This window comes from Crinia signifera, chromosome 4 (genome assembly GCF_055691185.1).
Source record: "Crinia signifera chromosome 4, ASM5569118v1, whole genome shotgun sequence".
In the NCBI taxonomy this organism is placed as follows: Eukaryota; Metazoa; Chordata; class Amphibia; order Anura; family Myobatrachidae; genus Crinia; species Crinia signifera.
Window position 1 is genome coordinate 196,121,594 of NC_139220.1, and position 16,714 is coordinate 196,138,307.

At 44.0% G+C, this 16,714-nt stretch overlaps 1 protein-coding gene across 2 annotated transcripts in view; it reads right to left on the reverse strand.

Annotated features, from left to right (window-relative positions):
- MKLN1 (muskelin 1) overlaps window positions 1–16,714 on the reverse strand; it is an 86,423-nt gene that overhangs the window by 47,952 nt on the left and 21,757 nt on the right. For both annotated transcript variants that reach the window (XM_083183337.1, XM_083183335.1), the window contains exons 4-5: window positions 15,169–15,257; window positions 12,878–12,987 (exon numbers count right to left, since the gene is read on the reverse strand). In XM_083183337.1, coding sequence (XP_083039463.1) covers window positions 12,878–12,987; window positions 15,169–15,257 — 199 coding nt within the window. The remainder of the gene's footprint in view (window positions 1–12,877; window positions 12,988–15,168; window positions 15,258–16,714) is intronic.

Genomic DNA, 16,714 nt, shown 5'->3' on the forward strand with positions numbered 1-16,714 from the left:
ATACCGCAAAAATTAAAAACCAATAATAAAAAATATATAACGATAATAAAAATAAAACATAAAGTTTCAAAAATAAACTATTAAAAATAAAAAATACATAAAAGTCCAAAAAAATATAAAAGTACAAATTCCTTAGTCTTGTACCAATCTAGAAGCACTACATGATTAGGAACTCTGTTGCTGAGTGGAGCACAGGGAATATAATAATGAATCAAGAATTAAAAGCTTACAAAAAATCTAAAAAACAAAATAAAAAATATTTTTCACGGTTTTTTTAGGGTAATACACCTTTAAATAGCTCATGGTTTAAAAAGTGACAAAGTGACAATGACATTAAATTTGATAATTATTCAGGCATATATTGATATAGCAGAGGCACACCATAAAATATGGAAAGCAGCAAAAAGGAATATACAGCGTTAGATTAGTAATGATCGCTGATTGGCTGTGCCCCATATAAAGATTCACAACAGAGCAGCTGCAATACGCTGCCTGTGTGACCAAGCTCCGGCGAAACGCGCGTCACAGAAGCCGACCACGTGTGCACACGTGACCGGCAGAGCGTCCTCCTGCCCGAAAACTGACTATCATCTGAACGCGGCTGCAGGAGACCTTGCGTCTAACTACAGGATAGGTAAAGAGGGTCTCTCACCCGGTGGAGCGCACCTGATTCGGCCGTCCGGCCTGGCTCCATACAGGGCAGAGGTCCCTCTCTTCTTTTTCATTCATTCACTGTGCGATCAGCTTATATCTCTTCCCTGCCTGCTAGTTGTAGCAACTGCTCTTTCTGACAAAGCGGCAACTTGTAAGGCTATATATTCTGCAGATGTCTGTTCTACTAATTGCTTCCCCCCTCCACTCTATTCGTCGACACAGTTGGTGTGTTGATATATGTTAAACCCGCTTTTGTTACTGATTGCGCTTTACAGTATGTCCCAGAATTAATTGGTGATACACCCAGTGGCACTTTTTTTGCCAAAAACGTATGTGCCTGTGCAACCAATTAATTGCTGTATTTCCACTAAAACCGCAAATTAGCGTTGACTTTGTGTGTGGCATATCTTTGGGCTAATTGTAGCGCAATTAGGTGTATTACCTATTCCTAAATCAACAGGTTTCTGAACATTAATCAATACGCCAATGCTGGGAATGGGGGTGTAGCACTGTCAGCATTGTGTCCAATTCTACTTGAGGGTGAATTTATTGGTACTATATTGAGCAGCTTGCTCCTTCACCGGAATCCAGGTGGGCACATCATTGTGGATTGCACCAATTTATGAATGCTGTGTATCTGGATATAAGCATGCCTGCTGCCGTGTGAATTGTATTATAGACAAACTGCTACATGTTACATGATATATAATCTATATGCCTGTGATTCTATCAGCATTTCGTGACAGGCAAATTTGCACTGTAGATAGTGATTTTTAAACTGTGATCTGTTCCTTGCATTAAACAAGGCTTTTGATACAAAGTATACTAGTGGCCTTACTAAGTGACAGTTTTGTTGCCAATTTTGACCACAGAACAGTTGCACGTATAAATTGTATCATATATAGCGGCCAGGGGAGAGAATCAAGCTTAAAATTAAAATCTATGTAATTAAAAAGCACTGCACATTAAGTGAATGATTTTTATGCGTATGTAAAAGTTATTATTATGTTTTGCTTTTTCCCAATTTTGAGTTATGCTGACCTATGATTATAATCCTTATCTCAATATTTGATTGAGACTAAACTAAGACTGCCTTTTGGATAGAGGCATAAGGATATATGATGGTCAGCCTTTAAAACTCAATATATGTACGCATAATAAGATAAATCCTAAAAAAATTAAATAAATCGCCAGGACAGATTCAATTTAAATTTATTGATTACTAATTATCAATTGATTATATTTTTTTGACCTATCTTTAGGCCAAACATTATTATTTTTTAAGTTTTGGTTATAGTAACACTCAGCAATAATAAAAAACACACAATAAAAATTCTTTAATTTTAAAGTATCTTTTGAACAACTTTGTGATTGGGGTAATTAGAGTGCACCCCACCCGAGTTTCTTTCCTCTTTTGTTTCCTATGTTAAACTTATAATAAACTCGGGGGTGCACCACTGACCATTACATTTATCAGGCCTTAGGCCATTGGCAGCAGCTTGTCTTGTAATGTGAATATCAGAAGTTATTCCCTAACTATAGTCAGTTATATCCCCAATCCATTTATCCGTACCCATAATACATCTGAAAATTAGATAACCCCACCTAGTGCAGATTTCCCTCACAACCTTTTCTTCTTAGTATATATAGATGTAGTCAAAAAAAGAAAATATAAAAAGGCAAGTAATATAACTACCCACATCAATGTAGGGGGAGATGACAATTCAGGGAGTCTGTCCAATGTTTTCAAGTGGCAATGAAATAGGCCGAACCCCCATTTATTTATTTTTTGGTACTCTTTACCTAGAAGGGCGCCAGCGATTGGAATCGCGGGCGTCGGGGGTAAAAAATCGCGGGCATCGCGGGTACATAAAAATCGGCTGCCCGCGATGACCGCGATTTTCCCATAGGGAACAATGTTAAAAAGGCTGATTGACCGCGATTTTCATGTAAAATGCCTCAATGCCCGCGATTTGGCCATAGGAATCAATGTTAAATGGGCTACAGAGCCCAAATAGGCACAATTAACCCTTAAATGTCCCCCCAAATTTGTAACGCCACCCCACGATCCACGCCAACCCGAAGCGTGACGAGCGCAGCGAGCCCGCGAGGGTCGGCGGTACGCGTCCTCCGACCTTTTCATGCCCTACTATCCACGTCGGCGTGGAGTTGAGAATAGAATAGTGTGGCGAGCGCAGCGAGCCACCGAGCCCGAAGCGTGGCGAGCGCAGCGAGGGGACGCGGATACCTTCACAGGTAAACGCGTCCCCTCGCGGGCTTCACAGGTGTCCGTGGCCACGCGGACACCTGTGAAGTCCGCGAAGGGACGCGTATAACTGTGAAGGTATCCGCGTCCCCTCGCGGGGCTCGGTGGCTCGCCACACTATTCTATTCTCAACTCCACGGCGACGTGGATAGTAGGGCATGAAAAGGTCGGAGGACGCGTACCGCCGCCCCTCGTAGGCTCGCTGCGCTCGCCACGCTTCGGGTTGGCGTGGATCGTGGGGTGGCGTTACAAATTTGGGGGGACATTTAAGGGTTAATTGTGCCTATTTGGGCTCTGTAGCCCATTTAACATTGATTCCTATGGCCAAATCGCGGCCATTGAAGCATTGAATGGAAAATCGCGGTCAGCACAAAATTTAACATTGAACCCTATGGGAAATCGCGGTGATCGCGGGCATCGCGTCGCGGCCGTTAATGTACTGCCCGCGATGCCCGCGATCACCATGATGGGTGCCCTTCTAGGTAAAGAGTACCTATTTTTTTATTCAGAAAGAAAGATCTGGGCCTATACAGAGAGTTAAATCAAGAAATGATTAACATACAGCTCATAATTTTCGAGAACAATTGGGCCGTATTCAGATCTGAGCTCAGTACAAATTTGTTTGGAAAATGGGCAAAACCATGTGCACTGCAGGTGGGGCAATTGTAACATGTATAGAGAGAGTTAGATTTGTGCGAGTTATTTTGTTTCTGTGCAGGGTAAATAATGGCTGCATTATTTTTACTCTGCAATTTAGATTTCAGTTTCAGCACACCCCAACCAAATGTAACTCTCTCTATATATGTTACATTTGCCCCACCTGCAGTGCACATGGTTTTGCCCATTTTCCAAACAAATTTGCACTGAGCTCAGATCTGAATAAGCCAAATATATGAAAAAAAAAAAGGGGGGGGGGGGGGTAAGTAATCCGTAAAAAATAGGGGAAGTAAACCGGAAAAAAAAAAATCTAAGATAAATTAATAAAATGGGTGGGTGGGCGGGGGTCACCGTTAGAGGCAAATAGGATGTAATAGCATATAAAAAGCAATAGTAAGAATGGGATTAGAAGTAATACAATACACATACGACAAAGGAGATCATGGGGTCACAGCAATAGAGCAAACAAGCTTTAGGTAGGGTGGAGAGGGTTTGCTGAGATCCAAGGGTCCCAGACCAAACTGAGTTTATGGGGGCAGTCATGGAAGTAATACGTGAGTAGTGTTCCCGCTAGGCTGTTTTAGCAGGACGCGGCGCCCTGCCCTATTTTTAAAGGGCAAATTGCGCCCTGCCCTTTTAGCAGCACCCTGCTAAAACAGCCGGCCCGGGACTGTCCCCTCCACTGCATGTGGTGTCACTGCCAATGCAAACAGGCAAGTAAAGATTGGGGGAAGGAGCCCAGCAACTCCATAGGGGCTGGGCCCGCCCCCCACAGTGACGGTGGTGCCCGCCCCCCACAGTGACGGTGGTGGCCGGGCCAGCCCCTGACATCAGCGGGCCTGCTCACATTAATTCTGTGCCACCGCCACCTCCCAATACAGTGACTTTGGCGGCCGGGGGGATCACACCTGTGGGAGCCTGTTAGCAGTGGCTGTTCCGGGCCAGCTGGAATAGCTGACAGCCGATCTCAGCAGGGGGAATCAGTGGCGTGTCAGCGCGGCAGGGGGGTACCTGGAAGAGCTGACAGTCTCCGTTGACAATGACTGTCAGCTCTTCCCAGTGCCCCTTGCCGCGCTGACACGCCACTCCTCAGCGGCGTATCAGCGTGGTGTTATTCCCTCTGCTGACAGCTGCTCAGCAGGGCCGGACCGGCATCTGCTCTGACTGCACGCAGAGAGAGACAGCCCCGTGCTAAGCAGTTTGCGGGGAGGCACAGCTCATCCAGCTGTAGGGATTTTCTTTATTTTAAATGCAGCGGCCAATTGGAGCACGGGTGCCAGAAGCCGGGGCCAGTGATTGGCTACCAGGCTCACAGGCTGGCGCCATATTTCAAATGGCAACTGGGGCCTGGCAGTCATCCATCCAGTGGTGGGAGAAGAGCGTTCTCGGCTTCTTATCTCAATAAGGTGGCAGCAGGGGCAGTGAGTATTACTGGGCAACTGCATATGTGCCACTGCTGGGGGCATTGTACCTGCCTGTGTGCCACTGCTGGGGGCATTGTACCTGCCTGTGTGCCACTGCTGGGGGCATTGTACCAGTGTGTGTGTGTGCCACTGCTGGGGGCATTTTGTGCAGGGCGCTACTGGTGGCATTTTGTCTAGTTCGCTACTGTGGGGGGGGGGGGTGTTAAAAAATGTGTTGCTTTGAAGTGCCCTCCCGATTGAAAAATGTGCCCGCTCGGTAGTCAGCACCCTGCCCTAAACAAATCCTAGAGTGAACACTACGTGAGCTTCTCCATACCGGCAATAAACCAAACATCGTTAGGTAAAGCTTGCATAGAAGGCGGGGAGAGTGATTTCCAATATCTGGCTAGGCCGAACCCTTTTAAATTGGGGTATTGTATGGCAGGCTAACAGTCGGGGTTCCGATTATCAGAATACAGATATCGGAATCCCGACCACCAGTACTCCAACGGGGGGGGCAAGCATAATAAAGCCACGGTGCACTCGACATGAGTGAGAAAAGCCCCATTAGTCGGGATACCGACTGTCGAGCATTTAAACAGTCGGGATTCCAATGTCGGAGTACTGACTGTTGTAACCCTGACTGTCAGTTGGTCAGCTGGCACTCTTTAAAATTGATAGTGCTGCATCAATACTTCCATCTCACAGGTTATCACATCACCCTTATATAATATACATTACACTTGGCGCTTTCTTTTTTTTTTTACCTAATGTCAGCTTATCAAAGCCGGTCACCACTATTCTTGCTCAAAAAATATATTGAGGGCAATACCATTAATTACAAACACAACTGATTTAGCATTTTTAAAATTAGTGGGAAAATGCTGATAATCAGCATCTTTGAAAATATGCTATCATGCTGTGTAGCTACTTATGTCAACAGTCATGACCCTGAAAACATGTGAAATCATTACATTACATCAGGGGTGGTTGGACTTTTGTAACCCAGGATCTACTTTTTGTACACTATCGTTCTAGTGATCTACTGGCATTTCCTCCTGGGCCAAAAATTGCCCTGCCAGTGCAAAACATCCTTTACACAATATGCCACATGGTATGAGCCAAAATTTACATTATGCCACACGGTACTGGCTAAAATTCTCATTATGACACACGGTACTGGCTAAAATTCTCATTATGACACACGGTGCGGCCCAAAAATCACATTATGACACACGGTGCGGCCCAAAAATCACATTATGACACACGGTGCGGCCCAAAAATCACATTATGACACATGGTGCGGCCCAAAAATCACATTATGACACACGGTGCGGCCCAAAAATCACATTATGACACACGGTGCGGCCCAAAAATCACATTATGACACACGGTGCGGCCCAAAATTCACATTATGACACACGGTGCGGCCCCAAAATGCACATTTTGACACATGGTACTGGCTAAAATTCGCATTATGACACGTTAGGGGCCAAAATTCACATTATGACACACATTAGGAGCCAAAATTCACATTAGGACACACATAAGGGGCCTAAAGTCTAATTATGACACATGGTACGGCCCAAAATTCACATTATGACACACAGTATGCGCCAAAATTCACATTATGACACCCAGTATGCGCCAAAATTCACATTATGACACACGATGCGGCCCAAAAGTCACATTATGACACATAGTGCGGCCCCAAAATGCACATTTTGACACATGGTACTGGCTAAAATTCGCATTATGACACATTAGGGGCCAAAATTCACATTATGACACACATTAGGGGCCAAAAATCAAATTATGACACATGGTGCGGCTCAAAATTCACATTATGACACACGGTACTGGCTAAAATTCGCATTATGACACGTTGGGGGCCAAAATTCACATTATGACACACATTAGGGGCCAAAAATCTAATTATGACACATGGTACGGCCCAAATTTCGCATTATGACTCACTGAAGTGCCTCATAGGACTGCTGCCCATCCCCCCAAAAAAACACTGTATTCTGCCCACCGCCACCGCTGTATGCTGCCCACCACTGCCATTGTTCCCGCATCTGCCCCTCAGCTTCCTGTCACACTGCCCAATCTTCTCAACCCTTGCAGTGCGCGGTGACTTCACCCACGCAATGCATTACTGGGACCACTGAAGACAGAAGAGGCTTCAGCAATTGAATACCTAGGGAAATGATGACGATCGACCGGTGGTAGGTCCGCTATCGACCGGTAGATAGCGAACGATGCAATGGCCACCTCTGCACTACATAGTTTTATCTTACTTGGTTTATGACAAATCTCCGTTTTTATTTTACATTCACATTTTTTCATCTTAGTGCACAAATTCACAGCTTTTTTCAATCCTTGTTTCCTCTGTATTTACCATTTTCATCCTGCCAGACAAGTCAATTGGAACCAGCTGTCCCGTGAAGTAACTTTCAAGCAGACTTTCACAAATGTGAAAGACTTATTCAATGAACTTAAGTATTGAGTACATGCATCATGTTCATTGAAACTGTCTTAGGGAATGCAGCATGGACAGCAGGTCTTCAATGTCTCTGGAAAAAGAGTATTAAAGGCAGGAACAAGTGTACTCAACATCATCCACAGATGCTTGGTTTAAAAAAATAAAATAAAAGAATCCTAAATGTATTCAGCTGTATAAATTGTGGAACTGGTCCAAATTGTGAGCTATGGGGCTGACCGACCTTTAACATGATACAAAGGAGAAATTATATATAGACAGAACTATCCATTTGCCATGACTATTTTGCCTATGGGCTGTAGGACTAGAACAATTTGTCAACCTGTTCAGTGTCAGTGAAGCCAGATGCGCAAGACTGCATCGCCTTCAATGTGACTGCCAGTGACTTCCTATTAGAAGTCCTACCTGCCAGTCACAGATACTATAAGCAATCCCACTGGGACGTGGTTCCACCCTCTGGGACTGCCAGTCCGGGCTGAAAATAGTAGGGAGCTGGCTTCCTGTAGAATGCCATGCCCTGCCTGATCATCAGCCTTAACTGGCTTATATGGGCTGCAGCTGATGCAGTCCGCAGAAGCCAGGCTTTTGCCAGGCTTTTTAGCCAGGCTAATATTAGCCAAGGCAGAGGGGCAGGGTCTGGTCCAATAGACTGTTTCAAATACAAGTTAATGTCTGTGATGAGAATAAGAAAAAATAAAAAGGATTTTTTTAGAATGTGTGTGAGTTATTCTTGGACCGGACCCTAACATCACCAAAAGAGACGATATCAGAAAGGAGGATCATACCCTATAAAATCTCTAAGTAATTTTTTGCACCTCAGTGTACTTCAGTTCCTTATTTTTCTGGTTGCCAAGACTGTATTAGCCAAAATGAGGGCAGGCCAGCAGTCCGACTGCAGGGGAGGAGCAGGAAAGAACTCACTAAGACAGAAGAGGCCGTGAAAGTCATGGATGGGTGGCGGCCATGCAAAAAAGAGCTGAAAGGCCGCTGAACACCAGATGAAGACGCCAGGGATGCTGCAGCCATGCAAAAGTGCTGAAAGACGGACACCTTTGTTCCTGCAGGGCAGGGCGTAAGCGGCTATTTAACTCCAGCCCTGCCTAAAAGCAGCCACAAAAAAAATGGAAAAAAGCAGTGGAAGCACTGCACTGTTTCTTTAACATATTTGCACCATGGATGAATGTACATGCACCAATATAAATAGGATAGTTTTTTTTTAATAATACAAAATTAAAAAAAGATACTGGGTGGCCACCAGTTAATAACAATGACAATAGTCACACATAATTGCTTCATGTAATATACCGAAAAGTACAAGAATATAAAAATGCAACAATATATTATAAAAATAATGCGGCTATAATCAATGGTTACTTAGTTTATAGTTACCGTATATACTCGAGTATAAGTCGACCCAAATATATGCCGAGACACCTAATTTTACCCCCAAAACCTGAGAAAAAAATCATTAACTCGAGTATAAAAGCCTAGGGGAGGCAGTGGTGGCCCCTGGAAGGGTGGAAAGCTCAGGCTGCAGCTGTCTGTCTGAGGGGGACCCAAGGGGCTACAGTACCCAGGAACTGCACAGTAAGGGACCATGTGGAAGAAGAAGGCATCCAGGCACGTCCAGCACCAGGGACAGAGGACCAGTACCCACTGAGGGTCCAGTATCAGGGACAGAGGAGAGGACACTTTACACCTTGAGGGACTACAGGGGGTACCCAGCACCAGGACTAGAGGCAGACAAACAACACCTAGAAGTAGAGGGGACAGCACCACAGTAGACCCCTGGGGCACAGGGCAGGGAGCAGAGCCCAGCTGGGGACAATAGGTGGGTCAGTCCCCTCCATCTCCCTGACATAGGGATCAGCAGCACTAGGGGAACAGAGTCCGGCAGCACCCACCTGGCACAAGAGACACCCGCCGGCGGCCATGTCAGGACTGTGTGAAGCGCAGGCAGTCGAGGCCCCAGGAAGAGAAGGCCAGTGAGAAGATGCTCCAGCATCTTTGTCACCCCGACCAACGTGCTGCGGGAAGTGGGCGGAAAGCAAACTGGCTCCCACGGACGGTCGCTGCTGGTCTGGGCTGTGTGTGGCCTGTTCTTAATTGTGGGCATGCTGTTTTACGTGTCCCTGTCACACATCCCGGCCCCACACTTCAGTCAGTGGAAGCTGCGTCCTCCCTTCTCCCTGCATTGTAACCCTCAATCGAGTATAAGCCGAGGTGGGATTTTTCAGCACACAAAAAGTTCTGAAAAACTCTGCTTATACTCTAGTATATACAGTATATCTTGTGCATATGGCTGACAGTTCACTCAGTCTATTGAGCTATTTTTGTAGCGTATTACTTGCCAATGTGCTGAATAATGCAGAAGCTTTGACGATGGTGCCTCTGGTCTCTGCTGTGGTGCCAGGACTCGACCCCCCACAGCAGGGATTCGAATAGCTGGAGCCGACTGTATATGAGGCAACTGTGTGCCGGGGGTCGGGGCAGCATTTTCCCGCCTGCTGTGTGGCATGATGTTTGGGCTGCAAGTGTCCTGGGCACTGCATCTCTTCACATGGGAGGTCAGTGGTGTAAGCTTCGCCGCAGGAGGGTGCTATAGAAGCAGTGAATGCAGCAATATGCCTCACCCGCAATAGATGGATCTCCTCCTCCGCGCCACGTGCTGATGGAAGGACTTCAATCCTAACAGCAAGAACAGGGGTCTGGCTGATGATGGTGTTTCATCGTGAATTTAACAATTGGCTGCCAGGGTATGCACAAAAAAAATGTTAAGTGTCCAATGACATCAGATACTGCTGCTCAATGTCCAAATAGGTTTCCTAACGCATTTCGCTCATAGGAGCTTTTTCAAAGAGTGAGAGCCACAACAAATTAAAATGCCCTATCATTTTAATGGAGCAGGTTTTACTGAATTAAATAAAAACAAAACTTTCTGATAAAAAAAACAACAACCATAAAATGCACTACACTGGAACAAGAATTATCTAACAAAATAAACCCCAAGTCTTAATTCATCCCAAAAATCCCTCATAGGGTACAACTAATATGACAGGAGATCGATGGACGGAATTCGTTTGATCTATTTTTTTATTATTATTATTTTCAGATTTAGCGCATTTCAGCTCACCACCCCTGGTAATAGCATGCTGAAAAACAATTGAATGCCGCCCATTGTGTTGAATATGGAGAAACTGCATATACACTTGCTGTTACCAGCGGTGGGAGCGGCTATGCTGCATTCAGCAGCATGCTCTTCGTTAGCAATGTTTTCTTTCTCCCCTGCAGCAGAACCAACCTAAAGACATAGCTATTGACTGCAAGAGCGTGCAAGAAGTGCATACACACTTGAATCACACAGTGTTCCGCCACATTCGATGCCGATGCGTGCTCCAGTTTAGTTCATTTTGTTCTCCCAAATTGATATTGCCAATATCATTTTGATCTGCAGCAGAACAATATGTCGCCCGATAAAACAGTGTGCGCCCAGCATAAGTTTCACATACAGCTGCAAATCATCAAATACTTACAGAAAAACACAGTATACGCATAAAGATGTATAGAGCACATGATGTGCTCATAGTTTGGGTACTGATGAGGCAATAGCTGTTTTGTGAGTGGTTACAAGGTGAGTATTAGCATCTCTAGAGGGTTGGTAATACCACCTAGTCGCTACCCTAAGCTGTGGGGACATAGTGTGATTTTGGATAGAAAATTAGTCTGAATCACACAGTGCTCAGCCACATTCGAAGCCGATGCGTGCTCCCATTTAGTCAGTATCGAAAAGAAAAATAGACTGTGCAGGCAAATCGATCTTGACTATGTCTCCTGTAGAATGTATCTGGCCTAGTGCCGAAATTGCAAGATAGTCTTAAGCTGTGTACACATGGGCCGAGCGATATTTCAGTCGTCGATATATCGCTCAGTATCCTGTTAGCATGATGAAAAATAAAAGGTACTTATGTACTAACTGGGCTGCCGATTTTGAAATCGGGTCCATCGCATCGCATCCGACCATATCGCATGCGATGCGATGGACCCGATTTTTCCATAGGATTCAATGTTAAAATGGACTGAGTTCATTTTAACATGGAATTCAATGCGAAAAGGGGTCCTTTTCATACCCCTACTATCCAAGTGGGCATGGAGTTGGATATAAACCTGTGGCGAGCGTAGCGAGCCACCGAGCCCGAAGCGTGGCGAGCCCCGCGAGGGGACACAGAATACTGTTCGCTCGCCACGCTTCGGGCTCGGTGGCTCGCTATGCTTAAGTTAAGGCATACAATCAAAAAATAGGCAGCCCAGATAATACATAAGTACCAAAATAAACTACCGGGGGAGGCTGGCAGTGGAAATCAGCTGGTCGCAGGAGCATGTTCCTGCGACCAGCGATCACTACGGGGGGAAAAACGGGAGCGCGCACCTGGCGATATATCGCCGGTGCACACTCCCATCGCGGTCAACATGGTCGCTCAGCGACCATATTGCCCGCGATATTAGCAAAAATCGCCCGTGTGTACACACCTTAAATCTAAAGTGCAGATAGCCAAAATCGAATTGGACCTGCATCGCACTTTTAGGTGTTTGCCACTGATAAAAGCGGAACCCTATGCTGCTATACAGGAATATCAATTTTCTCCTTACCAAATTGTTCATGGGAAAGCTGAAATTTGAAACTTCTGAGCAGCTTTAAACTATGCTGAAACTGAGATTAATTTTAAACTCTTCAGCACACCAATGGCTATGACATCAATTAGGTTTTATAATAGGGGATAATTGGATACCCCCCCCCCCCCCCCCCCCCCCCACACACCAAAAAAAATACCACATTTCCCAGACTACCAAACCTGGTAATTCAGCAACAGAACCCCATCCAAAAATCATCAAATTTCCAATTTGAGTGTGGAATGTAACTGATCAAATCCGTGCCAATTGACCAATTCTCCAAGGAACATATGCAACATATTCTTGGAAAGATCACCATTATGGGTCATACTATTGCATACTTGCTAACATGTCTTCCTGTGCAGGTTCTCTTTCCTGTCTGGGGGTAGTGCTCTCTGCTGTGGTGCTACTAGCACTCTGGTCTGTATCGTAGTGCTGGAATACAGACCAAAGTGTGCTAGAAGCCCCAGAACAGAGAGCAACACCCCAGACAGGAAAGAGGAACTGCGCAGATGACAGGTACAGGGTGCTAATATGAACACTAATACAGCAAGTCTCGTGTGAGTCAAGCACACATCTACAAGGGAAGGAGGAAATTAAGAACAAACTGATGGGAATTTATAAAACTCCTCTCAAATGATTCTGCCTAACGACCCAAATAAACACACTCTCACTGGCAGCAAGTACATTGAAACACGGAATGTAATAATTAAACTGCACACCTACCTTGCTGTACCAATGAAGACAGGGCTGTACCACATCTGGCTCATCAATACCATTGATTTCAGCATACCAAATGCTAAAGTTAAAACTTGGCCCCCAGGACAACAGAGGCACTAGAAAGAAAAAGAAAAGAAAAAACACAAAAAATGCAAATTACCTTGGACCAGATGTATCAAATTTACCCAGATTACTTAATGCATAGGACTTAATTCACAGGTCTGTAGGAGGGTATCCATTGAAGGGCAAAAAAATATTAGAGCGGTTTTTTTTAGAACAATCCTATAAAGACCACCACACTGGCTTATCGGGGCCAATTGGATAGCTTCCGAGGATAAAACTGCCGGCTATAAATTTCAAAATTTATAAAAACAGTAAAATATTGCTAAAATACAGCACTAATATTGCTGAGTGATTTCTTACTCTACTTTATAGGTTCGGATTGCTGGTTGAGGTGCATTTCCAGAAAACAGGTTTAAATGCAAAAACTAGTTTGCTTTAGATTTTAAATGCATATTCTCTTTCCTAACTTGCATGGCTAAATCACTGTAACTGTGCAAGGTCCAGCAACTCCGTGCATATTACATTTGGACCTATTTAAACACACTACAGCTGACATGATGGTAAAAAGTGGAATTTGCATTATTCACCAGGATAAAGCAGCAGCATGCTGCTGGAGGCCATGACACAGATATTAAATATTTTTTGGTACACTCGTCCACATAAAAGCATGTTTTATAATTATATGACTTTTGTTCAACTTTATAGTAAAATTATTTATACTTAATTTTGCCCTAGCACATATACCTAGCATTACGTTATCTCATCACAGCCACTGTATCCGTCTCCCTATCCTCACGGGATGCAGTCACTTTCTCAGCGGTCAAAATCCTGGAACTTTGTCCCTCTGTGGGTATCTGCAACACCCATAGAGGGAGAATAATATAGTGTGCCAAGCGTAGCAAGGCACCGGGCCTGCTGCATGGCAAGTGCAGCGAGCCCGCAATGGGGGGCCGATCCACGACCCCCACCCACCCCCCACCCCCCCCCCCCGTCGGGATTTTGACCACCGGGATTCCATACTTCCATTGTCATCATGTTGGTGCACTACAGACATCTGATTAGCTACTACTTATCACATTTACATATTAATTGTCCCCAGCCATCAAGCTGCTTCATTCTAACAAACCTCTTACCTATCACACGTATGTGCTGCCCATTGCAGGATGAACACAAACCAAATTAACCCTATTAGCCCACTAACAGTACCCTTGGGAAGGATATTTCCTGATCCACAGAGAACACCATTTCTGTATTAAAAGTGTAGACAACCATGAATTTATCAACTCTAACTGGAACCACTAATTATACGATCACACATGGAGAGACAGGCACCACACCTAGCACATTACACCTAATGCAACCTGCAGGAAATCTTGCAGAACGGCAACATCTCAGGAATCCACTACAACAAGCTGAGTGCTACACTTTTACTTACGAAAATGGAGGAAAGCCAAATTCGGTAGTGCACACACACACACACACACACACATTACAAATGCAGACTGCATAAGAGCCCTGAACATTATTACAAAACCACAACAAAAGGAAAAGCAGAAAATCAGATACAGTAGCGAGCACTTGTGATGGAAAAAATAAAATGTGCATAATCTACATGTGACCATAGAAAAGAGGCTTCTAAATAATCATATTCGCACGCTATATATATATATATATATATATATATATATATATATATATATATATATATATATATATATATATATATATATATATATATATATACACACACATACATACAATTGCTGGGCGGCACTCCAACTGTGGCAAATGCTAGCAATGCTGGTGTTAGGTGAAAAAAAGGGGTGCCCTCCGGTGTGCAGCACTGTGGCTGCTGTACATATACGTTTCTGGGCTATTACAGCCCCTTTATCAAGGTAAATAAAGGGGCTGTAATAGCCCAGAAACGTTGGTATCCTACCTGAGTGTGGACAATCGTTATTTGGAGTGCCGCCATCCCCCAGAACTATATATATATATATATATATATATATATATATATATATATATATATATATATATATATATATATATATATATATATATATATATATATATATATATATATATATATATATATACTCGTTAACAGCATCAATAAGCATATCAAATCCGTGCCCATTATTTGTGGAGTTGCCAGAACTACATTATTAAAAGCCCAGAGTGATATAAGGCCAAGGATAATAAACTGCCCACAGCACAACCTGTTAACATACCTATTTTGATGAACCGGCATGGGAACATTTGCTCATCAATTTTATGCTTCAACGTGAAGGTCTCTTTATTGTAATCATTCTTCAGACCACTGAAAGAAAATTTTATGTTATACAAATAAAATAAGTCTTATTTATTTCAGTTAACATTTTCTGGAAATGTCTGAAATTTGTAAATCAGGCGATGTGAAGGGAAGTAGTAAGGTTGGTATCCGGTATAAGATCAGGCCTGGCCGACCGCTGCTTCTCCAGCATGCTTTACCATCTGATTGGTGGGAGGGTGGGTATGCCAGCACTTTAGATTCACTACAGCTGGAAAGCTGTAGGTAGGCTAGTCTTAAATTAGGCCAAGACTATACAAAACACGCCTGGCACAGCCAATATCCCCTATATGTCACACCTCACCATGAAAAAAATGGTGACAAAACCCAACTGCTCAAGACTCACATCCAAGTCACTTACATACACATCAAACATAGGGGCTGATTTACTAACAAGTTTTAAAAAATGCGCTGGGTATAAAATGGAGCTACAAGCCAATCAGCATCTACCGGTTAAGCTGTGTACACACGGGGGCGATAGGGGCTATAATCGCTGGGAATATGGTCGCTGGCGACCATATTGCCAGCGATTGGGAGTGTGCCCCGGCGATAAATCGCCTGGTGCGCGCTCCCGTTTTCAGCCCCTTTCTAATCGCTGGTCGCAGGAGCTTGCTCCTGCGACCAGCTAATTACCTCTGCGGCACCGCAAGCAGAGGATACTTTTCATCAGCGACCATATCTGGTCACTAATGCAAAGGAGACACTGGGCAATATATTGCTGAGCAATATATCTCCCCCGTGTGTACGGGGCTTTAGGTGTTTGAAAAATGACAACTGGGAGCTAATTAGATTCAGCATAATTAATCATACGCAACAAATTTAAAGCTCAATGCATATGACAAAACTTGAGGATTCAGCCCCTATATAGCCATACACCAACACAACTAGTTGGTTGGAATGAAAATCGTATAGTGTATGGGAGCAGATGTCAGTAAGTTATTTGTGCCCAAACACCAAAAAACGGTCAGACAAGTTGGTTACTCATATGTAACTGCTCTGCTCATAAGTGGTGAAGCTTGGTTAATGAAATCTGAACAATATATTAAAAATCAATTGACAAACTGTGTTCCATGCACTTTAGATTTTATGGACAACCCAATCTCTTACCCAATTTCCCTTGAAACCCAGAACACTCCTGGCCAATCAGTATCATGCACACACACAAAACAATTGAGTAATCAGAGGATTAGATGGGTCATTTCACAACCACAAATCATATACACACCATTGCCACATAATTTCTCATGACTACACACGGAACGATCTGTGCCAAATCGTGCACAACAGGTTGTTCATCTTTCTGCATGTTGAAGGGATCATGCGAGCTAGATGAACGAGCTGCGGGTACGCACCTGGGATCATTATCATGCCCACACACAGATTGGTTGTTCCAAATAGTGGAAAACGCCCATATCATTTAAAATATCTTACAATGTGTGGGCAGCTTT